This window comes from Bos mutus, chromosome 21 (genome assembly GCF_027580195.1).
Source record: "Bos mutus isolate GX-2022 chromosome 21, NWIPB_WYAK_1.1, whole genome shotgun sequence".
Lineage (NCBI taxonomy): Eukaryota > Metazoa > Chordata > Mammalia > Artiodactyla > Bovidae > Bos > Bos mutus.
The window spans coordinates 6601782-6627767 of record NC_091637.1 but is presented as its reverse complement, the minus strand read 5'-3'; the positions used below and the strand labels follow the sequence as shown (position 1 = coordinate 6627767).

The window sequence follows — 25986 nt, the reverse complement described above, 5'->3', positions numbered from 1 at the left end:
GTGTTCTTTTTAAGATGAAAAGTTGTATCAAGAAAGGAGGATGTTCCTGTTATAGCTATACCATGACAGCTGAGTGACAGACTAGTGTACACACAGAAGCTCTGTTCCCACTGTTGACTGTCAGTGAGGAGGAAAGGAAATTAATCGCGTGAGCCTTGTGCTATGAGATTTAATAGAGGTCTTGTTGATTCAGTATAGCTCTGTAGACTAAATAGCTCATAAAGATGTGACTGTCCTCTGGGCTTCTGAAAATATAGGAAAATACAAAGAAAAGGATTTTTCCCCCTAAAGTGTTTTTTTTTTTTTAACTAGATTTACTGCTCTTGCAGTAAATCTAGTTAATTTTTGCTCTTGCATAATTAATAAACCATTATTCAGTAATGTCTACAACTAATTTAATGTTGAATAATAGATACAAGTTCTGTGAGGTTGCTCGTATACAAATTGACTATGGAAGAGCATTCTTTAGTTAGCCCCCAGGAAGTGCTGTGTCAGCTAAACTCAATGTCAGGAACTTCTGTAGTTTAAGATAACAAAAGTTGCACCCACGATGGCAGGTGGAATTTCTGAGTATTAATTTAGAAAACAGTGAATGAATTCTTAACCAAAAACATTTGGCAAGTGACGCTGAGATAAACAGAGTATCCTGGTGTGTGGACTCCCATGTCGTAAGCCTAAAAATTAGTGAGAAAATAGCTTCCTACTATTGGGAAATTATTCCTGTTTCTAAATCAGTCCAAGAGTTGTTGTTCCTTGGACATTCTAGTAGTAAAGTATTTATTTTCTCAGGAAAAGTTATTCTGTGTGCCAAGGACTTGGGCTGTGAGTAAAATGATAGCTTCTTATTACTGTGGGCTATATCCTGTAACTTTTATAGGGATATAAAAGTGTGCTTTTTATCACATAACAGGAGATTACTCTAGTTTCTGTGGTAGCTGTAGTCATTTTTCCTTTGTAGGGATAGGATACCTTGTGTAGGGTGAAAAAAAAGTTTATGCCAAGTATCGGTGCAATTCTAGAAAGTAGTTTGTAGGCACTTTCAAAGCCCATGCTGAAATCGTTTTGTTGTTGTTGCAAATGGTATATAAATGACACAATTTTTAAACTACACTTATTTTCACTATTGCTTCTCATTCCTGCTTTCTCTGTATCTGCTTAGAAGGTCAGGAAAAGAATTGCTGTTTACTGTTTTTTAAGAAAATATTTAAATCCACAAAGTGAAGCTATTCAAACTTAAACTCCAGTATGGACACCAGATGGAAACCAGTTAATAATTCCTTAATCTCAGATTTAGAGATGAATGTAAACTGTACTTTACTGAACCGTGGAATGTATTTGATCTGCAGCTTGAAGAAGTACTGCATTGAGGTCATTGTTTAATGGGAATAATCTGCAAAGTTTGTAGCCTTAAATACGTTTCAGTGCTAAAATGTTTTTTTCTGGTTCAGACCAGAAGCCCAGAGGTTGGAATCAGTCTTATGTTTGAGTAGAAGGTATCTTCTGCTTTCCAAGGAGGGACCCAAAATCATGTTCTGTAGGGATTGTTGGGCAGGTCTCCAATTCAAGGCATAATGAAAAAGGAGAAAAGAAAGGCTTGAAAACAAGGTTCAAAAACTAGTAGTGGGAAGAAATGAGAGAGACATATTCTATTAACTAAAGTTCATATAGACCCTATTTCAGGAGCAAAGTTGTAACTCTGGAATGTGTATTTTTTCAAGAAAGAGGGTGTTCAATTCTTCTTTTGGGCTCCTTTCTTTGCAAGTATTTATTTAAGAAAAATTTGCATCCTGGTGTGACTTACTCATCTGACTTTTTCCACTATCTTAATGAATCCCCTCTGCTTTATTTTTTCATCATTTCAGACCTTTACTCTTGCCTTAAGGTTTTCTTAGGGTGTAAACAGGATTATTTAATATGATAGAGTTTGATAGGATTATTTAATATGGCTTCTCTAGTGTGGGCAGGCACTGACTTTTCCTGTGCTACTGTATGAAGAGGAAAGTTCACCTAGAGTAGGTGGGCTTTAAAGGGACAAGTGTGTATTTTTCTCAAAGTTTTTGGAATAGGATTTGGGGTAGGCAGTGATTAATATGAAAAAACTGAAACTGTTTTCCTCAACTATCAATTAGGAAAAAGAATTACTACTCATTCTTAAAAAGATACAGATGTGGAACCAGAATAAGTAGTGTGAGGGCTAGATTCATGAGCAGAATCTCTGCCAGCAAAGTTTTTGTTAATTTGTTTTTTTAAATAGTGACAAGAATGTGCAGTACAAGCAAAGTCTGGAAGATGTTGTCAATTGACAAGAGTCAGTCATAGTTTTCAATCAAGTTCTTAAATTTGGGGAAAAAGAGAACAGGTTCTAGTCCAGCTGAGCAAGAGCTGGCGGTCAGATGCAGAGTGAAGATGTTTGCTCTCCGTGCTGGCTCCCCTGGCTGGAAGAAGTGCTCCTGTATAGTTCCCAAGCCTGTGCCGGACAGTCAGCCTCAAGACTCCTTCTCTAGGATCTTCTCTGAAGGAATTCTTGGTATTTCTTGAAATTGCTGTCCTAAATCTGTAAGTCAGAACCACCCCACCACTTATCTGATCTTTTAACAAAAGTGGAAGGATGTTTTGTTCATCATTTAGCTCTTTGTCAGTGTCTCCTGGTATCACACCTGGATGTTTGGGCAAGCCTGTCCTCAGGTGCCCACTGCACCCATGCCATCTGCTAGGTAGTGTTACTTCCTGTGTTATGTAGGGGGGCCCTGCTTGTATGGAAATGATCTGTTAAGGGAGGCAGCTTAAGTAATATCATGGTGAAGGAGACAGGCATGCTTTTATTCATTTATTTCTGCTGCACTGCATGGCATGTGGGATCTTATGTTCCCCGACCAGGGATTGAATCCGCAACCCCTAAAGTGAAAGTGCAGAGTTTTAACCTCTGGACCTCTAGAGAGGTCCCAGGCATCCTTTTAAATTCCAGCTCTACCATTTAATAGCTGTCTGATCTTGAGCTTAGAAAGGCTATTTAGCTTGTCTAAGTCTCAGTAATGGGGTAATGTTAATACCTACTTCATAGCACTATTGTGAGAATTAAGATCTATTTAAAACATTTGTATCGCTCATAAACACTACATAAGCACGCAATCAACATAAACTACCTTTATTGTTTGACTAGACGGGAAGAAAGGGCTGGTGGGAAGAAAGGGCTGGTGCAGTGTGTGTCTTCACTTTTGTACCCCAAGCATCTAGCAGAGTGTCATGCCCACTGCCTGTAATAATGTCCCTATTACTTGACTGCAATGCAAATAGAGATGCTGCTGCTTGAATATTGAAACCAACTGCAGAGAAAGCCTTCAGTTATTCAGATTCATTGAAATCAATTTACTTTAACATTGACGATCTACTTGTGTAAAGTATTAAATCATAATTAAATCATAATTCACTGTGAAATATTATTTAGTAAAAGTTGAATAGACCAGAAAGAATATGATTATGTAAAAGATTAAATTGTTGTATGTGTATGTCTATTTAGAGAAACTAGCACTTTGAATAATTAATGATTCTGAAAAAGTAATCAAAAAGTTCTGTGTCAAATGCATCATGTAGGGACTTAGTTTTAAAGATGATTTGGGAATACGCTGTAAATTATTCTGAATTCATTGTGAAGAAACTCAGACTTTATAGTAAATAAAAATGTGATTGTGACTAAACTGATTTATTGAACCATGATAATTGGAATAACATTGATGGGACATTCCAAACAGCCTGCTGCTGCTGCTGCTAAGTCGCTTCAGTCGTGTCCGACTCTGTGCGACCCCATAGACGGCAGCCCACCAGGCTCCCCCGTCCCTGGGATTCTCCAGGCAAGAACACTGGAGTGGGTTGCCATTTCCTTCTCCAATGCATGAAACAGCCTACTTCAGTCTATTGCTTTCATGTTCTGGTTTCCATTGCCCCGTAATTTTGTTGAATAGAATACATCATTCACCTTTTGATAAAATAAATGAGTTTCATGCTGGTCATTGTGCAGTAAACAGATCCTGTTTGGTCTGGCGTGTGCTGTCATTCTGTGCCTGCTTCTGCAGTATGGTTAAAAGAGCAGTAGCCTCGACACAGAGGAGCTTTTTGTTCCTTCTTCAGCCATGTGGACTGCATATGCCAGGGCCTTGAAGTCAAAACAGAGAGAGAAAGAGAACTGGAGTTTATGCAGGACTGCTAGCTTTTGCTAATTTTTAAGTAACAATACTTTGATCTCTGAGTCTGAAAGAAAAAAAGGGAAGCATTTTAGACACAGAACAGCACTTTAAAAAGCCACATGAAAAAGTTCTTTGTTGCTTTAACATCTATGCAGATGGACAACTTCCTTGATTTATAAAATTCATGTACAGAGCAGTTTTTGCACAGGAACTTAAAAGTATTACTGCAATATCCAATATTATTTTTTGAAAACTCTTGGTCCATTGAAATTAATGGGAGAAACAGCTTATTAGCTAGTAAATTAATGATCTCTTCCAAAGTTAATTACTGGGTGAAGATTTTCTGTTATAAGAATAGAAGAAATAGCTCAAAGCTTTTTCTTGCAGAAAAGACTTAACATTTCAAGAGCATCATGATTAAAAATGTCATTCCATTGTGCTTGGGGTTTTGCCAGTTGACGGGCTTGGCGAGAGCACACTCTCAAGAGGCTGTCACAGCCCTGCCTGTATAGCCTGTGACCTTGCTGAGTGTTTAGGTGTCTGCCTCGCCAGCAGGCTGTGCTGTGTCAGCTTAAAGCGAGGATTGCCTGGTTTTCTTTAGACTCCTACACTCTGTTTTGTGATCTTCACTATATATTCAGGAAAGAGGTAAAAGACTAAGATGTTGAGTACCAGCTGTTATTCAAGGGACTAGATTGTTGATTCTTCATAACAAGCTCATGTCATAGGTATTATTATCTTCATTTCACAGAGGAGGTAACTGGCTTGGAGTGTTTGATTGGAAAAGCAGGGTTTCAGAGTCCGAAGCCCACAATATCTTGTAATTTCAGTACTGCTTTTTCTTACTCTATTTGACATTGTGTTGTTTGCACAGTTCGAATGTCTGTATTAAATACTTGTGTCTGTGTGACATTATACTGGTTAAAGTATAATGTATATAAAGTGTAATGTATAATTATAAAATATAATGTATATAAAGTATAAAGTATAGCTTTGAACATAGTTGATTCATGTTTTCTTTTACCTTCAGTAGAAAACAATTCATCCTATTATGGGCATATATAAAAAATTATATTCCATACACAAATTGGCCTGGAGGTATAAACAGAAATCTTTGGAATATTGAAAACCTGAGATGAGGTCTAAACCAAACTATTTTAAAATCATCAACTCTTCATTTTTTTCCCCTATAAAACTAGGATAGGAAAGAAAACTAAACTATAGAAAAACTAGCCAGTGCCAGCTTTTCTTTAACTTTGTATTATGATCATTACATGTAGCCCCATTCAGTTTGTTTCCTGTGTCATGTCCCACTTTGTGTCCTTGGCTTAGGGAGATGAATCACTGTCTCCAGAGGCAGTTGCCTCCAACTCTATTCTGTGCAAATAAAGTATAGAAAAGAGTGCCTTTTGCTGCATGCCAAAGAGAATTCTCTTTTAATTGGCCTTGTACTGTAGGACATATTTCCAAATGTGTCACTAATAATGAGAATAATAATAACTGCCATATACTGGAGAAGGATGTATGCCAAGAATTCTGCTTGTTAATTTATAAACTTTGTTAGACTAAAAGTAAGGGACAGCATTATTTTGCTCTTTATACAGACGAGGAAACTGAATATATACATTTAGTGAATTGAAGAACTAGGATTCAAATCCAAGTTCTCTGACTCCAAAATTGTATTCCTGCTCTATTAATTATTAATAGTATTATACGCTCCTTACTGCTCCATCAACTCAAAGAATCTTTACCTAACCTATGGGCTCTGACAAGCATATTTTCAGATCAGACTTCATTTGTATTTCATCAGTGTAGTTTCAGTTTTTTAAAAATTTCAAACTTTTCTGTATGCCTTTAAAGTCTGCAGATTTCTTATGTGATGAAAGGGTTTGTATACATATCAGAGAAGTAGTGAAAAAATACAGAAGAGGAATTTTTAGTTAAATTTTGAGGACTTTTTCATGGCAAGGAGATTCTGGTATTCTATGTATATTTTTCCCATCTGTGTTTTATAAATTTATACCCTTTTATACTAGTAGATATGTTTATACATGTTTACTAAAGTAGCAGTACATATTATTGTGGCAATTATTTAAAAATTCTTATGCTTAAACAACATACTGTATAGTCGTTTAAATTTCACAGATTACTTTCACCTTCAATTTTAACAACTTGATAAAGTTGAGGGATTAGGCACTATTATTCCATTTTAACATATGTGCATGTCTGTAAAGCTTTTGATTTCTCCTTCAAATCTGAATGAAAGTCTTACTGAGTATGCTTGGTTGTATGTTTTTCCTTTTATCAATTTAAATATTTTGTTCCATTCCCTTTTGACTTGTAGAGTTTCTGGTGAGAAATCAGCTGATGACCTTATGGGAGTTCCCTTTTATGTTACTTGTAATTTTTACCTCATTGCTTTTAATATGTTATCTTCATCTTTAATTTTTGTCAGTTTGATTACTATGTGTCTTGGAGTGTTCCTCCTCGGGTTTATCCTGCCTGGGACTTTCTGTGCTTCCTAGACTTGGTTGACTTTTTCCTTTCCTGTGTTAAGGAAGTTTTCAGCTGTTATCTCTTCAAATATTTTCTCGGTCTTTTCTGTCTTTCTTCTCCTTCTGGGACCCCTATGATGCAAATGTTAGTGTGTTTAATGTCGTCCCAGAGATCTCTTAGGCTGTCTTCATTTTTTTTTTTTTTTTTCATTCTTTATTTTAATATTCTGTTTAGTGGCAGTGATTTCCACCATTCTGTCTTCAGGTCACTTATCTGTTCTTCTGCCTCAGTTATTCTGCTTTTGATTCCTTCTAGTGTATTATTCATCTCTGTTTGTTCTTTAATTCTTCTAGGTCTTTCTCGAACATTTCTTGCATTTTCTCCATTCTTTTTTCCGAGATCGAGAATTCACTATCATTATTCTGAATTCTTTTTTCAGAAGGCAGCCTCTCTCCACTTCATTTAGTTGTTTTTCTGGGCTTTTATCTTGTCCCTTCATCTAGGGCATAATCCTCTGCCTTTTCATTTTGGTTAGCTTTCTGTTGATGTGGTTTTCATTCTGATGGGCTGGGGGTTGTAACTGTTGCTTCTTATGTCTGCTGTCTGTTGGATGACGTTAACAGGCTTGGGTAAGCCTCCTGAGGGGAGGGACTGGTAGTGGGAAAAACTGAGTCTTGCTCTGGTGGGCAGTGCTGCCACAAAACCAGCTTTACAACAAATGCTAAAGAAACTTCTTTAGGCAGGAAACAAAAGAGAAGGAAAAGACCTACAAAAAAATCAGAAACAGTTAAGAAAAGTAATAGGATCATTGTTGTTGTTGTTTGGTCACTGGGTCATGTCCCACTCTTGTGACCCCATAGACTCTAGTCTGCCAGGCTACTCTGTGGGATTTCCCAGGCAGAAATACTAGGGGCTTGCCATATGTTAATAATTGCCTTAATGTAAATGGATTAATTGCACCAACCAAAAGACATAGACTGGCTGGGTAGATGAAAACATGTGCATGTATGCACTTCCATTTACCACATCCCACTACTTAACCCCCTAAATTGTATGTAATTATTTAATATTTTTTGGTTTATAATGTTTCCATTATGGCTTGCAGTTGTGATTATCTTTTATTTTCTTCTTTGACTATTGATTATGAAAACTGATAAATGTCTTTTACTGTTGTGATTATGTAATTTCTTTAATTTTTTTATGTATGTATTTAATTATTTATGTAATTTATTTATTATTTAATACCATTTATTATGATTAGTCAACAGATAATAATAGAATTCTATATCACTAAAACTACCATTTAATAGAAAAACCTGATACCACTTTTTAAAATCCAGATGCACATTAGAATTATCTTGGAATTTTTTTGAAAACTATTGAGTGCCCAGGTAGTGTTTTTTTCTCCAAAGCTCCAAATATGATTCTAAATTGTTTAAAAACAACTGGACTGTATGATGATCTTTTGCTTTCATCTAGTTTGTTTTACTTTTTCTATTTTATATTCAGTGCTCTCATTTCATTTAGTTATTATTTTCCAGTTTCTTTCTTTTTTTGTTGTTCTTGTTCAAGCCTTTATCAAGTATAGGAGAAAAGATTTTGTGTGTGGTATGTGTGTGTGTCTAGTATGTATAATATATTTTAGGAAACGAGATTTTCCTTAGCTAAAAAATTTGACATTTTTAGCTCCACTTGTTTGACTAAGTTTGAATGTAATGCTTTAGTTCAGTTCAGTTCAGTTGCTCAGTCATGTCTGACTCTTTGAGGCCTCCATGTCCATCACCAACACCCAGAGTTCACTCAAACTCATGTCCATTGAGTTGGTGATGCCATCCAACCATCTCATCCTCTGTCATCCCCTTCTCCTCCCACCTTCAATCTTTCCCAGCATGAGAGTCTTTTCAAATGAGTCAGCTCTTCACATCAGGTGGCCAAAATATTGGAGTTTCAGCCTCAACATCAGTCCTTCCAATGAACACTGAGGACTGATCTCCTTTAGGATGGACTGGTTGGATCTCCTTGCAGTCCAAGGGACTCTCAAGAGTCTTCTCCAACACCACAGTTCAAAAGCATCAATTCTTCAGTGCTCAGCTTTCTTCACAGTCCAACTCTCACATCCATACATGACCACTGGAAAAACCATAGCCTTGACTAGACAGACCTTTGTTGACAAAGTAATGTCTCTGCTTTTTAATATGCTGTCTAGGTTGGTCATAACTTTCCTTCCAAGGAGTAAGAGTCTTTTAATTTCATGGCTGCAATCACCATCTGCAGTGATTTGGGAGCCCCCCAAAAATAAAGTCAGCCACTGTTTCCTCGTTTCCCCATCTATTTCCCATGAAGTGATGGGACCAGATGCCATGATCTTCGTTTTCTGAATGTTGAGCTTTAAGCCAACTTTTTCACTTTCCTCTTTTACTTTCATCAAGAGGCTCTTTAGTTCTTCTTCACTTTCTGCCATAAGGGTGGTGTCATCTGCATATCTGAGGTTATTGATATTTCTCCTGGCAATCTTGATTCCATCTTGTGCTTCTTCCAGCCCAGCGTTTCTCATGATGTACTCTGCATATAAGTTAAATAAGCAGGGTGACAATATACAGCCTTGACGTACTCCTTTTCCTATTTGGAACCAGTCTGTTGTTCCATGTCCAGTTCTAACTGTTGCTTCCTGACCTGCATACAGATTTCTCAAGAGGCAGATCAGGTGGTCTGGTATGCCCATCTCTTTAAGAATTTTCCACAGTTTGTTGTGATCCACACAGCCAAAGGCTTTGGCATAGTCAATAAAGCAGAAATAGATGTTTTTCTGGAGCTCTCTTGCTTTTTCCATGATCCAGCGGTAGTTGGCAATTTGATCTCTGGTTCCTCTGCCTTTTCTAAAACCTCCTTGAACATTTGGAAATTCACGGTTCATGTATTGTTGAAGCCTGGCTTGGAGAATTTTGAGCATTACTTTACTAGCATGTGAGATGAGTGCAATTGTATGTTAGTTCTAATTAATAGTCAATCAAAACTTTGATGTAATTCCATTTATTCTGGCATCTGGTCTACTAGACTTTTTATTGCTAAAGCCTAGAAAGCTTATTATTTGGGTGATTTAAAAAGAAAATTGAATGAGGCTTGAAACTTCTGTTCCAATTCTGAGAATATAAAGAAATACTATGTTGTTAAAAAAAAAAAACAAAAACGCAAGAAAGTAACATGTAATACAATATTATTAACTAAAGTACAGAGTTTGTTCAAATTTAATGGACTTTTATGCTAGTTTCCATTATTTGTTCTCATACCTTATTCAAGATTCCACATTGTATTTAGTTGCACTGCACAGCTTCAGCTGCATGCAACAAATTCTGATTAATTCTTTTTGTTTTTACTCTGTTACAAATATTTTCTAATTTTCCTTGTTAGACCTCTCAGATATACCCATCATTTAAAAGTGGATGTTTAATTTCCAAATTCATGGGGTTTGTAAGGTATCCTTGATATTAATTTCTCATTTAAATGCTTTCTTGTCTGCAATCACCCTCTGTTTTTTCAGTCTTTTAACTTTATTGAGGCTTTCAATGGCTAAGTCAAAGGTCTCTGTTGCTAAATGTCACATTGCACTTGAAAGTATGTGGGTTATTTTCAAATATCTTTTGGTACTGATTTCTAACGTAATTCCACAGTGATAAGAGAACAGACTCTGTATGATTTCAATATCTTTAGACCATGAAATTTTTACACCTTATGTTATCCCTGAATATGTTCCACTGTCTTCTGGTTTATAGTCTATGGAAAGTTGAACAGAATTTTTCTCCTGCTATTGTGTGGAAATTACATAAATCTTAATTATGTTGAATTGGTTCACTATGCTTTTCAAGTCTACTTTATCCTTCTACTTTTCTGTCTATTCATTCTATTGATTTTTGAGAGTTTGATACTGAAACTGTAACTAAATATCCTAATTTATCTACTTAAAAATTATTGTAATATATAGTGAACTATATGTAACTTTGTTCTGTATTTTCCAAATCTCCTGTAAACTTATGACACTTTTGTAATCTAGAAAAGAAAAAGAAAAAAATACATGTTCAAACTAAGACAGCATGTTTTAGAAGTTGAAGAGACTGTGGGAAAGCCAATGCTTTCATACATGATGAAGAGAATGTAAACTGGTGTAATTCCTCTGGAGGGAAATACCAAGGACTCTATACACGTATTTACCTTTTGACCCAGCAAGTCCACTGCTTGGAATGTATACTGAAGGTACACTTCCAACAATAGAGTTGAATATGTGTGCATGGGTTGGTATATATACGTATGTTTTATAAATCTGCCTACTTATGGATCCTAGAAGCAGTGGCACTCTTATAGTAAGGGGCACATCTAGCACTCAGATGTTGGTTTCTAGATACCATACCCCATAATTTAATTTAATTTAATTCCCTTAATTAAAGGAATTAAAGCTCCTTGGAGAAGTAATTGATTTCAAGACTAGAGCAGGGAAAGTGCAGTTTGAACTTGGAATATCTTTTGCTCCTGGAAAGTATGGCAATACTCAAAAAAGGATGAAAACTTGTTTAAAGAATGAAAAGACCAATTTTAAGTGTTCCTGGTTGCCAAAACTGGAACATTTTAGCCAACACAATAAACAACAATGGTAGTGGGTTTTTAGTCCTTAAAATAAAATAAATGTCCTTGAATCCATACCAATATAAAAATCAAATAAATGGGGGAGGAGGGATTATTCTTCCTTACATAAGAATTCCAATTAATAAATGTAGACCTTTAGAAAGATTGTAATTGAAAATCACCACTAAGTAAATACTACGTTATAATTGTTACAAACAAGATCCATTGATGAATGGTAAAATTAATGGGCAAAATTTGGAGAAGGAACAGGATTTTTAGTTTAGAGTTGTGAAGACTTGACCTGGAGTTTGCAGAGGTGCTTCCAAGACTGTTTACTCACATGGATATTGGCTGGAGGTCTCATTCCTCTCAAGTAAAGCTGCTTTAGGGCCTTCGTGGAAAGGAGTTGTCTTCCTGAAGAAGTGATCCAAGAGAAACACCAAAAAGAAAGCCACAATGCCCTTTGTGAGTTACTCTGAAATCACAAAATCGACAGCAGAAATCGGTTCTGTTTGCTCAGTTCAGTTCAGTCGCTCAGTTGTGTCTGACTCTTTGCGACCCCATGGACTGCAGCATACCAGGCCTCCCTGTCTATCACCAATCTATCCCGGATTTTACTCAAGCTCATCTCCATTGAGTCGGCAACGCCATCCAACCATCTCATCCTCTGTCATCCCCTTCTCCTCCCACCTTCAATCTTTCCCAGCATCGGGGTCTTTTCAAATGAGTCAGTTCTTCACATCAGGTGGCCAAAGTATTGGACTTTCAGCTTCAGCATCAGTCTTTCCAAAGAATATTCATGACTGATTTCCTTTAGGATGCACTGGTTGGATTCCTTGCAGTCCAAGGGACTCTCGAGTCTCCTCCAACACCACAGTTCAAAAGCATCAATTCTTCGTTGCTCAACTTTCTTTATAGTTCAACCCTCGCATCCATACATGACTACTGGAAAAATTATAGCTTTGACTAGACAGACCTTTGTTGGCAAAGCAATGTCTCTGCTTTTTAATATGCTGTGTGGGTAAGCGTCTTTTAATTTCATGGCTGCAGTCACCATCTGCAGTGATTTTGGAGCCCCCCAAAAATAAAGTCTGCCACTATTTCTACTGTCTCCCCATCTATTTATCATGAAGTGATGGGACCAGATACCATGATCTTAATTTTCTGAATGTTGAGTTTTAAGCCAACTTTTTCACTCTCCTCTTTCACTTTCATCAAGAGGCTCTTTAGTTCTTTGCTTTCTGCCATATGGGTTGTGTCATCTGCACATCTGAGGTTATTGATATTGCCCCCAGCAATCTTGATTCCAGCTTGTCCTTCATCCAGCCTGGCATTTCACATGATGTACTACTCTGCATATAAGTTAAATAAGCAGGGTGACAATATACAGCCTTGACATACTCCTTTCCCTATTTGGAACTAGTCTGTTGTTCCATGTCCAGTTCTAACTGTTGCTTCCTGACCTGCATACAGATTTCTCAGGAGGCAGGTAAGGTGGTCTGGTATTCCCATCTCTTTCAGAATTTTCCACAGTTTATTGTGATCCATACCGTCAAAGGCTTTGGCATAGTCAATAAAGCAGAAGTAGATGCTTTTCTAGAACTCTTTTGCTTTTTTGATGATTCAGCGGATGTTGACAATTTGATCTGTGGTTCCTCTGCCTTTTCTAAATTCAACTTGAACATCTGAAAGTTCATGGTTCAGATACTGTTGAAGCCTGGCTTGGAGAATTTTGAGCATTACTTTGCTAGCATATGAGATGAGTACAATTATGCAGCAGTAGTTTGAACATTCTTTGGCATTGCCTTTCTTTGGGATTGGAATGAAAACTGACCTTTTCCAGTCCTGTGGCCACTGCTGAGTTTTCCAAATTTGCTGGCATATTGAGTGCAGCACTTTCACAGCATCATCTTTCAGGATTTGAAATAGCTCCACTGGAATTCCATCACCTCCACTAGCTTTGTTCATAGTGATGCTTCCTAAGGCCCACTGGACTTCACATTCCAGAATGTCTGACTCTAGGTGAGTGATCACACCATCGTGATTATCTGGGTCGTGAAGGTCTTTTTTGTATAGTTCTTCTGTGTATTCTTGCCACCACTTCTTCACATCTTCTGCTTCTGTTAGGTCCATACCATTTCTGTCCTTTATTGTGCTCATCTTTGCATGCAATGTTCCCTTGGTATCTCTAATTTTCTTGAAGAGATCTCTAGTCTTTCCCATTCTGTTGTTTTCCTCTATTTCTTTGCATTGATTGCTGAGGAAGGCTTTCTTATCTCTCCTTGCTCTTCTTTGGAACTCTGAATTCAAATGGGTATCTTTCCTTTTCGCTTCTCTTCTTTTCACAGCTATTTGTAAGGCCTCCGCAGAAAACCATTTTGCCTTTTTGCACTTCTTTTTCTTAAGGATGGTCTTGATCCCTGCCTCCTGTACAATGTCATGAACCTCTATCTGTAGTTCTTCAGGTACTCTGTCTGTCAAATCTAATCCATTGAATCTATTCCTCACTTCCACCGTATAATCATAAGGGATTTGATTTAGGTCATACCTGACCTAAATCTAGTGATTTTCCCTACTTTCTTCAATTTAAGTCTGAATTTGGCAATAAGGACTTCATGATCTGAGTCACAGTCAGCTCCTGGTCTTGTTTTTACTGACTGTATAGAGCTTCTACATCTTTGACTGCAAAGAATATAATCAGTCTGATTTCGGTATTGACCATCTGGTGATGTCCGTGTGTAGAGGCTTCTCTTGTGTTGTTGGAAGAGGCTGTTTGCTATGACCAGTGCGTTCTCTTGGCAATATTCTGTTAGCCTTTGCCCTGCCTCATTCTGTACTCCAAGGCCAAATTTGCCTGTTACTCCAGGTATTTCTTGGAGAAGGCAATGGCAACCCACTCCAGTACTCTTGCCTGGAAAATCCCATGGATGGAGGAGCCTGGTAGGCTGCAGTCCATGGGGTCGCTAAGAGTCTGGACACGACTGAGCGACTTCACTTTCATGCCTTGGAGAAGGAAATGGCAACCCGCTCCAGTATTCTTGCCTGGAGAATCCCAGGGACGGGGGAGCCTGGTAGGCTGCCATCTATGGGGTCGCACAGAGTCGGACAGGACTGAAGTGAACTAGCAGCAGCCAGGTATTTCTTGACTTACTATTTTTGCATTCCAGTATTGTGTTTGTTAGATATCTTAAAACCCACCACTGGGAAAGGGCATCTCTAGCCTAGTAATTCTTTTTTCTCTGTAAGAGTTCCCACTTGCCCTTTTGTTGTCAGTTTCCAGTGCTTCCAGTTTTGGTTCCTCTTTTTGTAACTTGCCCCAGGGCTAATCCTGGGCAAGATGACTGTGATAAGATTTGTAGTGGAAAAGAGAAGGTAGTGTTCACCATTTCCTGCCCTCGTCCATGACAAACCCTTCCTTACCTCAATCTTGTATTATGCACCCCCTACTTTATGTAATAAATTGTCCAGAACCCACCTGTGAAACCATAAGACTTAGACAAGCCTCTCTAATAGCAATGATCATGTTGTATTACAGTTAACCATTTTTAATGCCTGTCCTCAATATCATGTTCATATCTGAATCCCCAAGGCCTACTGAAGTGCCTAAAAGATCCCTACTGGGTAAATGGGTTTTCTTTTGAAATGTAAATATGCTTAAGAACCTTAAATTAAAGATGCTAATTTAGCTATCTGGGCCTTTGTCTATCCTAACTTTGGAAGGACAGGGGAAAAGAGAGCTCCTTCAGCCTATTTCCTATTTATTTTCACAAGCAGATACTCTAGGCTTTGCACCCCTTTACCCGGCTTTATTGTTGTTCTGTCCCTAAGTTGTGTCCGATTCTTTATGACCCTAGGGACTGCAACATGCCAGGCTTCCCTGTCCTTCACTGTCTCCCGGAGTTTGCTCAAACTCATGTCCCTTGAGTCAGTGATGCCCAGCTACCTGTGAGAGACTTCTGGAGTCGCCTTCATTCTGCATACTTATTCCTCCTGCAGATTCTTCTCTTTGGGCTCCCTTTCCCATCTCTTCCTATTCCTGGTATAAACCCATTCCCACCCCGGCTCCCTGGCCTGCAGGTCTTGTCCATCCAGCTGCACCCCACACCTCACTGAAGACTGGGATTTCGGATTCCCTCTGCTCCTTCCTAGGAGAAGGCGATGGCACCCCACTCCAGTACTCTTGCCTGGAAAATCCCAAGGACGGAGGAGCCTGGTGGGCTGCAGTCCATGGGGTCACTAGGAGTGGGACACAACTGAGCTACTTCACTTTCACTTTTCAATTTCATGCCTTGGAGAAGGAAATGGCAACCCACTCCAGTGTTCTTGCCTGGAGAATCCCAGGGACGGCGGAGCCTGGTGGGCTGCCGTCTACGGAGTCGCACAGAGTCGGCCAGGACTGAAGCGACTTAGCAGCAGCGGCAGCAGCAGCTGCTCCTTCCTCCCCCTGCAGCCATGGGCAGTTCCACCCATTCCTACACCAGCTGGCTCCTGAGGCCCTGCCCAGGCAGGGCCTGCTTGATCCCTAGCTCTGGAATCCCTTCTATCATCTTTCTGCCAAGGGGAAGTGAGACACAGTAAATCTTGATATTGGGGCAGAACTAGACGTCATTTGGGCTGACCTGCCATCTTAGTTCGTATGGCGCTTTTTCTTATGGAGAAAAATGAAACTAAATAAATGACCTATAAAAACTTAATAAATAAATATAAATTGTTTATTATCCCTGGGTCAAGAAGATCCCTTGGAGGAGGAAATGGCAACTGACCTCAGTATTCTTGCCTGGGAAAGCCCACAGACAGAGGAGCCTGGCGGCCTATAGTCCATTGGGGTTGTGAAGAGTCAGACATGACTGAGGGACTAACACTTTCATAACAAGCTTAATAAATAGAAGTTATTCATTAAAAGTCATAGAATTTTTGTATGGGAAGGAAATCTGATAATATTCTATTACCAGTCCTCATTTTACAGTTTAAATACTCAAAAGTTCAGGTGGGTTGAGTGATTTTTTTCAACAGTCATGTTTTCTGATGTAGAATCTCATATTGCAGCTGACTTAATTTCACGCCTAGTTAAATCTGCAACATTTTTTCTTCCAGAGTAGAAATTTTAAATTATTCTAACATTATTTATTAAATTTCATGTTTCACATTATATTGGTATATATTATAAGAATCATAGCACTTTTCTTTCTAACCCAGATTTAGGTCGATCTCGAGAACTTCAATACGTGTACGTGGATAACAACATTCATCTGAAAGGCTTGCCATCCTTTCTGTACAACAAAGTCATTGGGTGCAGTGGGTAAGGCCGATTTCACATTTTATACTAATACTCAGCTCTTTTGCTAGCTTTATTTCTACTTCAGTACTTAGCCCTGATAAAACTCAAAAATAGATGTATGACTTTTGATAATCCTGTTCAATTTTGTTTTGAGACTTAACATGCTAAACCAACTACCCTTCGAAACCAAAAATATTAAACAAGCATTTAGAATATTTTATTTTGAGTTTAGTTAGTAAGTTATAAATTTGGTCAATTATTTGTTGTTTTCCAGGTAAAAGAAAAATTAATTAATGCATACCATTATAAACTCAGTAGTTTCAGTCACAAATACTGGAGGAATCAGCGTTAATGTAAAAGTTTTTCTTTTCCTTCCATTGCAATGACAATTTTACTACGCTGGGACTTTACCAATTGAAAATATTTACAGCTTGACAATTTTAAATAGTCCCTCAATACAAATCATGATTCCAGCGACCAAAGCAGATGTTTCAGTTAATAGGAAATGAAGAACTTTTATTTTCAGGACAGCATTAATCTTTCCTTCTCAGTTAGGCTATTAGAAAGATAATGTCAGCTTCTCCTTCTATAGCAGTGAGACAGAACCACCCTGAAGTGGTTCCCAGAGTGGCATAGGCTTAAAACAGGACAGTTCAGCTGCCAGGACCAGCTTTTGACTGCCTCACTTTCCTCACTTAAGCAGCCACAGGATACTTGGAACACCTCTGAGGCTACTTAGCCAGCATGTTGACTCTCTCTTTATAATTTCAAACATCTTGAATAACCTGACTCATACTCTGTGTATTTCTGGCAAGAAAAGGGATGAAAATAAGCCTGTACATAGAGACAGCCATTCCCCTGCTGGCCTGGCTCCAGGGGATGGGCCCTGAACAGTGATTGCTCCAGAGAGGGTAATCCTAGAAGTAGTGCCCTTCCCCTAGGAAAAATTATGCACTTGTTATCTTGGAAGAGCCCTAGATGAATTCAGTGCCTGTGCAGGCTGATGAAATATAAGCTCAGAGATATATTCCAGAACTTTCTATGAAGAACAGATAGTAGAATATGTGGTAGAGTTTTTAGCTCAGTGATTTTTCTGCAGCTGATCATATGACAGCTGTGCTACTACTCACTCATTAATCCTAATAAGTTCTTAAAATATCTGTAATATAGCCTAATTTTTCCAAGTGATGAGCAAAATACCCTCAATCACCAAGATGCATGTAATGATGCAAGCAGGCTCCAAGGCTGAAGGGAGTTTTTTCTGCACCAAAGCCTTCAGAGACTGCACTGTAATATGATCTAAAATTTCTACACAATTAAGGAATAGCTCTTACTTGAGATAAAGAGTAAGTGCTTTTTGACGTTTAGATATAGCTGTTACTGACTTCCACCAGGTTCTATTTGTGCCAAGTTGAGAGATACATATTTCCTTGTATTCATTTTTAATTTTTGGCCACACCATATGACTTGCAGAATCTTAGTTCTCTGACCAGGGACTGAACCTGGGCCCATGGCAGAGAAAACACTGAGTCCTAACCACAGGACCACCAGGGAATTCTACCCCCAACCCCTGCACTTTTTAAAAATATATTTTCGTTGTTGACTTGGCATCTAGTAGCACAGTTAGTGAATTTTATGAGAGCTTCACATCTTTGAGAAAATAAATAGTAAGGTAAAATATGCCAATTACTAGCAGATAGTCTACACTTTTTATTATTATTAGCATATTCCTTGGAGAAGGAAATGGCAACCCACTCCAGTGTTCTTTCCTGGAGAATCCCAGGGACGGAGGAGCCTGGTGGACTGCCGTCTATGGGGTCGCACAGAGTCGGACACGACTGAAGCGACTTAGCAGCAGCAGCAGCAGCAGCAGTAGCAGCAGCAGCATATTCCTTTGGTAGTAATAATAAGAAGATAAAATTATTAAAAGGGAAGTTATCAAGCAATCAGTTTTCTAATATTAGTGGTTTTTTGGAGTGTTGACAATCCCATGTGCCAATGAAATGTGATCCAAAAGGTATTTTTAATCTATTGGTTTAACTCAGAATGCATTTTGTACAGAAGCAGTATTGGTGGTTATACTCCTAGCCAGCTCATTAAATGGTCATTTAATCCATTTTGCATCCCGAAAGTTATACTTACTTATAAAATATTTCTATGCAAAAACGTATTCAAAATTCTAATGTTGTTCAGTCAATTAGTTGTGTCTGACTCTTTGTGACCCCAGGGACTACACCACGCCAGGCTTCCCTGTCCTTAACCATCTCTGTAGCTTGCTCAAACTCACGCCCATTGAGTCAGTGAGGGCATCCAACCATCTTGTCCTCTGTCATCCCCTTCTCCTCCTGCCTTCAATCTTTCCCAGCATCAGGGTCTTTTCTAATGAGTTGGCTCTTCACATCAGGTGCCAAAGTATTGGAGCTTCAGTTTCAACGTCAGTTCTTCTAATGAATAATCAGGTTTGATTTCCTTTAGGGTGGACTGGTTGGATCTCCTTGCAGTCCAAGGGACTCTCAAGAGTCTTCTCCAACACCACAATTCAAAAGCATCAGTTCTTCGGTGCTCAGCTTTCTTCACAGTCCAGCTCCCACATCCATACATGATTACTGGAAAAACCATATCCTTGACTAGACGGACCTTTGTTCGCAAAGTAATGTCTCTGCTTTTTAGCATGCTGTCTGAGTTTGTCATAGCTTTTCTTCCAAGGAACAAGCATCTTAATTTCATGGCTGCAATTACCATCTGCAGTGATTTTGGAGCCCAAGAAAATAAAGTTTGTCACTGTTTCCACTGTTTCCCCATCTATTTGCCATGAAGTGATAGGACTGGATGCCATGGTCTTTGGTTTTTGAACGTTGAGTTTTAAGCCAGCTTTTTCACTCTCCTCTTTCACCTTCATCAAAAGGCTCTTTAGTTCCTCTTCTCTTTCTGCTGTAAGAATGGTGGTATCTGCATTTCTGAAGGTATTGATATTTCTCCTGGGAATATTGATTCCAGCATGTGCATCACCCAGCCTAGCATTTCTTATGGTGTAGTCTGCAAAGTTAAATAAGCAGAGTGAGATAATATACAGCCTTGACGTACTCCTTTCCTGATTTGGAACCAGTCTGTTGTTCCATGTCCGGTTCTAACTGTTGCTTCTTGACCTGCATACAGGTTTCACAAGAGGCAGCTTTGTAAAGTGGTCTAGTATTCCCATCACTTGAAGAATTTTCCATAGTTTGTTGTGATCCACACAGTCAAAGGCTTTACTATAGTCAGCGAAGCAGAAGTAGATGTTTTTCTGAAATTCTCTTGCTTTTTCTATGATCTAACAATTGTTGATAATTTGATCTCTGTCTGGTTCCTCTGCCTTTTCTAAAACCAGCTTGATTGTCTGGCAGTTCTCAGTTCACATACTGCTGAAGCCTGGCTTGGAGGATTTTGAGCATTACTTTGCTAGCGTGTGAGATGAGTGCAGTTGTGCAGTTGTTTGAAAATTCTTTGGCATTACCCTTCTTTGGGATTGGAATGAAAACTGACCTTTTCCAGTCCTGTGGCCACTGCTGAGTTTTCCAAATTTGCTGGCATATTGAGTACAGCACTTTCACAGCATCATATTTTAGGATTTGAAATAGCTCAGCTGGAATTTCATCACCTCCACTAATTTTGTTCATAGTGATGCTTCCTAAGGCCCACTTGACTTTGCACTCCAAGATGTCTGGCTCTAGGTGAGTGATCACACCATCGTGGATATCTGGGTCATTAAAATCTTTTTTGTATAGTTTTTCTGTGTATTATTGCCACCTCCTCTTAATCCTTTCTGCTTCTATTAAGTCCATACCATTTCTGTCCTTTATTATGCCCATCTTTGCATGAAATGTTCCCTTGGTATCTCTAATTTTCTTAAAGAGATCTCTAGTCTTTCCCATTCTGTTGTTTTTCTCTATTTCTTTGCATTGTTTACTGAGGAAGGCTTTCTTATCTCTCCTTGCTCTTCTTTGGAACTCTACATTCAGATGGATACATCCTTCCTTTTCTCCTTTGCCTTTCGCTTCTCTTCTTTTCACAGCTATATGTAAGGCCTCCTCAGATAACCATTTTGACTTTTTGCATTTCTTTTTCTTGGGGATGGTTTTGATCACTGCCTCATGTACAGTGTTATGAACTTCCATCCATAGTTCTTCAGGTACTCTATCAGATCTAATCCCTGTTTCTCACTTCCACTGTATAAGTGATTTGATTTAGGTCATACCTGAATGGCCTAGTAGTTCTCCATATTTTCTTCAATTTAAGTCTGAATTTTTCAATAAGTAGTTTATGATCTGAGCCACAGTCAGCTCCTGGTCTTGTTTTTGCTGACTGTATAGAGCTTCTCCATCTTCAGCTACAAAGAATATAATCAATCTGATTTCTGTATTGACCAAATACTGGTATTTTGGTATCTGGTGATGTCCATGTGTAGAATAATCTCTTGTGTTGTTGGAAGAGGGTGTTTGCTATGACCAGTGTATTCTCTCAGCAAAACTCAATTAGCTTTTGCCCTGCTTCGTTTTGTACTCCAAGGCCAAATTTGCCTGTTACTCCAGGTATCTCTTGACTTCCTACTTTTGCATTCCTGTCCCATATGATGAAAAGGACATCTTTTTTGGGTGTTAGTACTAGAAGGTCTTGTACGTCTTCATAGAACAGTTCAATTTCAACTGCTTTGGCATTCGTGGTTGGGGCATAGACTTGGATTGCTGTGACTTTGAATGGTTTATCTTGGAAACAGAGATCATTCTGTCATTTTTGAGATTGCACCCAGGGGCATCCAAGCATTTTGGACTCTTTTGTTAACTGTGAGGGCTTCTCCATTTATTCTAAGGGATTCTTGCCCATGGTAGTAGATATAATGGTCATTTAAATTAAATTCACACATCACGGTCCTTTTTAGCTCACTGATTACTAAAATGTCAAAGTTCACTCTCGCCATGTCCTGTTTGACCACTTCCAATTTGCCCTGATTCACAGGACCTAACCTTCCAGGTTCCTATGCAATACTGTTCTTTACAGCATCAGACTGTACTTTCACCAACAGTCACATCCACAGCTGGGTGTTGTTTCTGCTTTGGCTCAGCCTCTTCATTCCTTCTGGAATTATTTCTCCACTCTTCTCCAGTAGCATATTGGGCACCTACCAATCTATTCAGTGTCATATCTTTTTGCCTTTTTGTACTGTTCATGAAGTTCTCAAGGTAAGAATGCTAAAGAATGCCATTCCCTTCTCCAGTGGACCACATTGTGTCAGAACTCTCGACCATGATCTGTCCATCTTGGGTGGCTCTACATGGCATGGCTCACAGTTTCTTTGAGTTGGACAAGGCTGTGGTCCATGTCATCAGTTTGGTTAGTTTTCTGTGATTGTGGTTTTCATTCTGTCTGCTCTCTGATGGATGAGGATAAGAGGTTTGTAGAAGCTTCTTGATAGGAGGGACTGGCTGTGGGGAAAACTGGGTCTTGCTCTGGTGGGCAGGGCCATGCTCAGTAAATCTTTAACCCAATTTTCTGCTGATGGGTGGGGCTGTGTTCCCTCCCTATAGTTTGGCCTGAGGCCAAACTATGGTAGGGATAATGGCGGTAATGGCGACCTCCTTCAAAAGGACTGTCAGCATGCTGCAGCTCCCGGGACTGTTGTGTTCAGTGCCCCTGACCCTGCTGGAGGCCATTGTCAACTCACGCCTCTGCCAGAGACTCCCGGACACTCATGGGCAAGTCTGGCTCAGTCTCTTGTGGGGTCACTGCTCCTTTCACCTGAGTCCTGGTGTACAGAAAGTTTTGTTGTGCCCTCCAAGAGTCTGTTTCCCCAGTCCTGTGGAAGTTCTATAATCAAATTCTGCTGGCCTTCAAAGTCAAATTCCTGGGGGTTCTCAGTCCCTTTGTGGGATCCCCGGGTTGGGCAATCTGTTACAGGCCCTAGAACTTTTGCAACAGTAGAAGAACTTCTTTGGTATAGTTGTTCTCCAATTTGTGAGTCACCTGCTCGGCGGCTCCATAGTGGGGCTATTGGTGACCTCCTCCAAGAGGACTTAGGCCACGTAGGCCACATGCCGCACCTCCTAGGTCTGCTGCACCAGATGCCCTGTCCCCATGGCAGGTCACTGCCGACCCGTGCCACCTTAGGAGGTCTGAAACACTCAAAGGCAGGTCTGGCTCAGTCTCTTGTGGAGGTCACTGCTCCATTCCTTGGGTCCTGGTGGGCACAAGGTTTTGTTGGTGCCCTCCAAACATCTCTGGTGGGTCTTAGATTTGATTTTAATGCAGCTGTGCCCCTCCTACCATCTTGTTGGGGATTCTCCTTTGCCCTTGGATGCAGGGTATCTTTTTTTGGTGGGATCCAACATTCTCGTGTTGATGGTTGTTCAGCAGCCATCGAATCCTAATACATGGTAACTATTGAAGTCATAACAACAGAATTAAGGGGCTCCCTTCTTTTATCTCTTTTGTCTGTTGTATATATACAAAGGGAGTCTCCCATTCCAAGTCAAAGGAAGGATGGTTTGGGAAAAGGAGGGCAAGGTGAAGAACAAGCTTCTAAGGTAAATCTGTGTAAAAAACATTAGGATGTCAGAGGCCTAGCAAGTGTACCTCTTCATTCGGAACGAGGATGGTCGTTCAGTTGTTTATTCAGTGCATATTTTTGGCAACTCCTCCATTTGGTTATTCTCTAGGCAATGGCCGTACAGTGTAGGAGCCAAACAGTTCAGTTCCTCCTGCCTTTGTGGACCTCATAATCTAACTAGGGATCCAAGTGAACAGTCAGTAACTAAACACACCTGGTGCTGATTCTTTCCAAGGAGATGATATTTAAGCTGAAAACAGAAGAATCTCACACTTTGTTCTCCACCACCATCCCATGCTGCTTCTAGCCCAGGGATAGATCTAGGATAAAGAACACACCAGCTCCTGCTGTACTATGCTTTCTCTGAAACAATCATATTACCCTTTTCTGATTAACAGTCAAAGAAAACTGGAGCAAAATGAGTACAGCTTTAGGGATCTATGGCATGATATTAAAAAGTCGGATATATACATAGATAGATATATATGTATATATATATGTATAAAATTCACATCACAGAAGGAAAATAGAGAACCAGGTGTAAAACATATAAAAAGGTATAAAAATAGCAATTAACAAATATTGCACAGTTTCAAGAATTCTCAGAAGTCTAATAAAATTATATTTGATATTCATAGAAATGTGAATAAAGGTAGCTCCTCCTTATTTCATGTTCGTTTATTTGTCAAATAATTATTGAACATTAAGTAGCAAGTCAGCACTGTGCTAATAATTGTAGAAAAGATCATTTAGATATTTATCCTAATATACAAAAATAACTAATACAAAAAATAAATACCCTAAGAGAAAAGTAGAATGGTGAAAATCTATAGCACAGTGCCTGTTTATGACTAGTTTTGAAGTCACACACGGCTTTCTGTTATATCCTATTGATTACACCGGTTAACACTGTTCCTTGTGGAGGAGACTTCCAGGAGGGGAGGAGCATGGGAGCCACCCTGGATTGCTTTCATGCTCTTTGCTAGTCTCTTAGGAAAATGTGGTTTTTATTTTGTCTGGATTTGTCTTACTGTTACTACAGAAATAAATGTCTTTTATTTCTTTTTTGTTTTACCTCAGAGGAGAAGTCCCTCCCATGTTAGAATTTTATAAAGTGGAATTGGCACATTTGCCTACTCAGAAGACCTATTCCAGACCTATATCAAAAGTGGCTCTGTATCAGGTTTATTTTCTCAGTTGTCTGATTACATGAGTCAAAGAAAACCTAGTCACTGCTCTGCTTTTTCTTATATAAATAAGCAATTATAGCTGAGTTTGGGTACAAGTTGGATAAATACTTAGGTTAAATGGTTTGTTAATATAACTGCTGAATTATATTGTCTGTATGAGAAATGCATTCCGAATTCTGAGTTAAATCAAAATACTAGAAAATATCCTTTGAATTATAGTGCATTTTTGTGTAGGGGCTGCCTACATAACTAAAACAAGTAATATTAGATACTTGAATCATACCTCCATGGGACAGGCACAAAGCAGCCTAACTACAGATTTAAAAAAAATAACAAAACTGAGGTGTGATTTGAGCTATCACTCAAGAGTTTGTACTTTGATTCAAATGCACTTATTAATTGCATATTTAAAAATTACTAACATTCCTTCTAAGATTTAAAAGAATTTAACAGAATTCAGAGTATCCACAATATAACTTTCAAGATGTCCAGGATACAATATAAAATTGGATAACATGTGAAGAATAAAGAAAATATAACTTGGTGTCAAGGAAGGTAAAAACTTGACTTGATGAGCTTAACACAGAATGGTATAAGAGGAAAAGTCAGTGAACTCGGAAGGTAGATCAGTAGAAAAGATTCAATCTGAAGAACACGAGAAAAGATTGAAAACAAAAATGAACTACAGCATCATTGGGAACCTGCCAGACAAAAAAAAAAAATGAGAGAAAATGGGGCAGAAATAACAACAAAGTTGTTTGAACAAATATTGTCCAAAAACTTGCCAAATATGATGAAACTATTTACATTTTCAAGAAACGAAGTGAACTCTAAGCAATAGATTACAAACTAAACCATACCCAGGCAAAGCTACTGAAAACCAAATGTAAAAAGAAAATCTTGAAACCAACCAGAGAAAAATGACAAACTACATACCAAGAAATAATTCAAAAGACTGTTGCCTTCGAATTTTGAAGGCCAGGAAACAGTAGAATGATATTTTTAAAGTGCCAAAGAAAAAAACAGTCAACCTAGCAACCAGCAAAAATATCCTTCAAAAATGAAAGTAAAATAAATGTGTTTCCAGATGGAACAAAACTAAGCCTTGAAGAGACTCTGCCAAGAGGACAGATGCTTTATCCAAATCAAGACTTATTCTATTAGAATGGCATAGCTTCTTTCCTTCCCCATATTCACTTCTCCCCTTTCCCTTTAGCATTTTTTTGCTAAAAAGGGTTAATCTGGTAGCAGTTCCCTCAATAATGAGCATGTGGATGACAGTATATTTTCTGAAGTATAAAACTTAGTCATTTGGGTTCTTTTGGTAAGGGGATTTAAACTAATTCTTTACTCTCAACCTTTGGTCAGTGGAGTGATAAGTTTGAAGATGGATATGAATTAATTTGCTAAATCAAATACATGTTTTGGAGTACATATATGTTTTGGAGCATAATCTTAGTGGCAAAATTATGTTACTATTCATTTATCTTGTTTAGGTTTACATGCTGAATGGCAGCTCTGAAAACATTGAATTGAAAAGGAATTGTGATCATTGTTATAAATTGTCTGTGTAACTAAGCCAGGGTCCTGACATTTGTAACAGATTTCAATTCAGTTTTTAAAGCATTTCTTTATTTATTTAACTGT

At 38.6% G+C, this 25986-nt stretch overlaps 1 protein-coding gene across 6 annotated transcripts in view; it reads left to right on the top strand.

Annotated features, from left to right (window-relative positions):
• The window catches only part of LRRC28 (leucine rich repeat containing 28), a 194033-nt gene that overhangs the window by 117239 nt on the left and 50808 nt on the right, over nucleotides 1–25986 (top strand). For 5 of the 6 annotated variants that reach the window (XR_011461553.1, XM_070357922.1, XM_070357921.1 and 2 more), the window contains one exon: nucleotides 16488–16590. The exons of the other annotated variant lie outside the window; for it this stretch is intronic. Coding sequence is in view for 4 of the 5 variants with exons in the window: in XM_070357922.1 (XP_070214023.1) it covers nucleotides 16488–16590 (103 nt within the window). In the remaining variant the exon portion in view is untranslated. The remainder of the gene's footprint in view (nucleotides 1–16487; nucleotides 16591–25986) is intronic. 6 annotated transcript variants of the gene reach the window in all.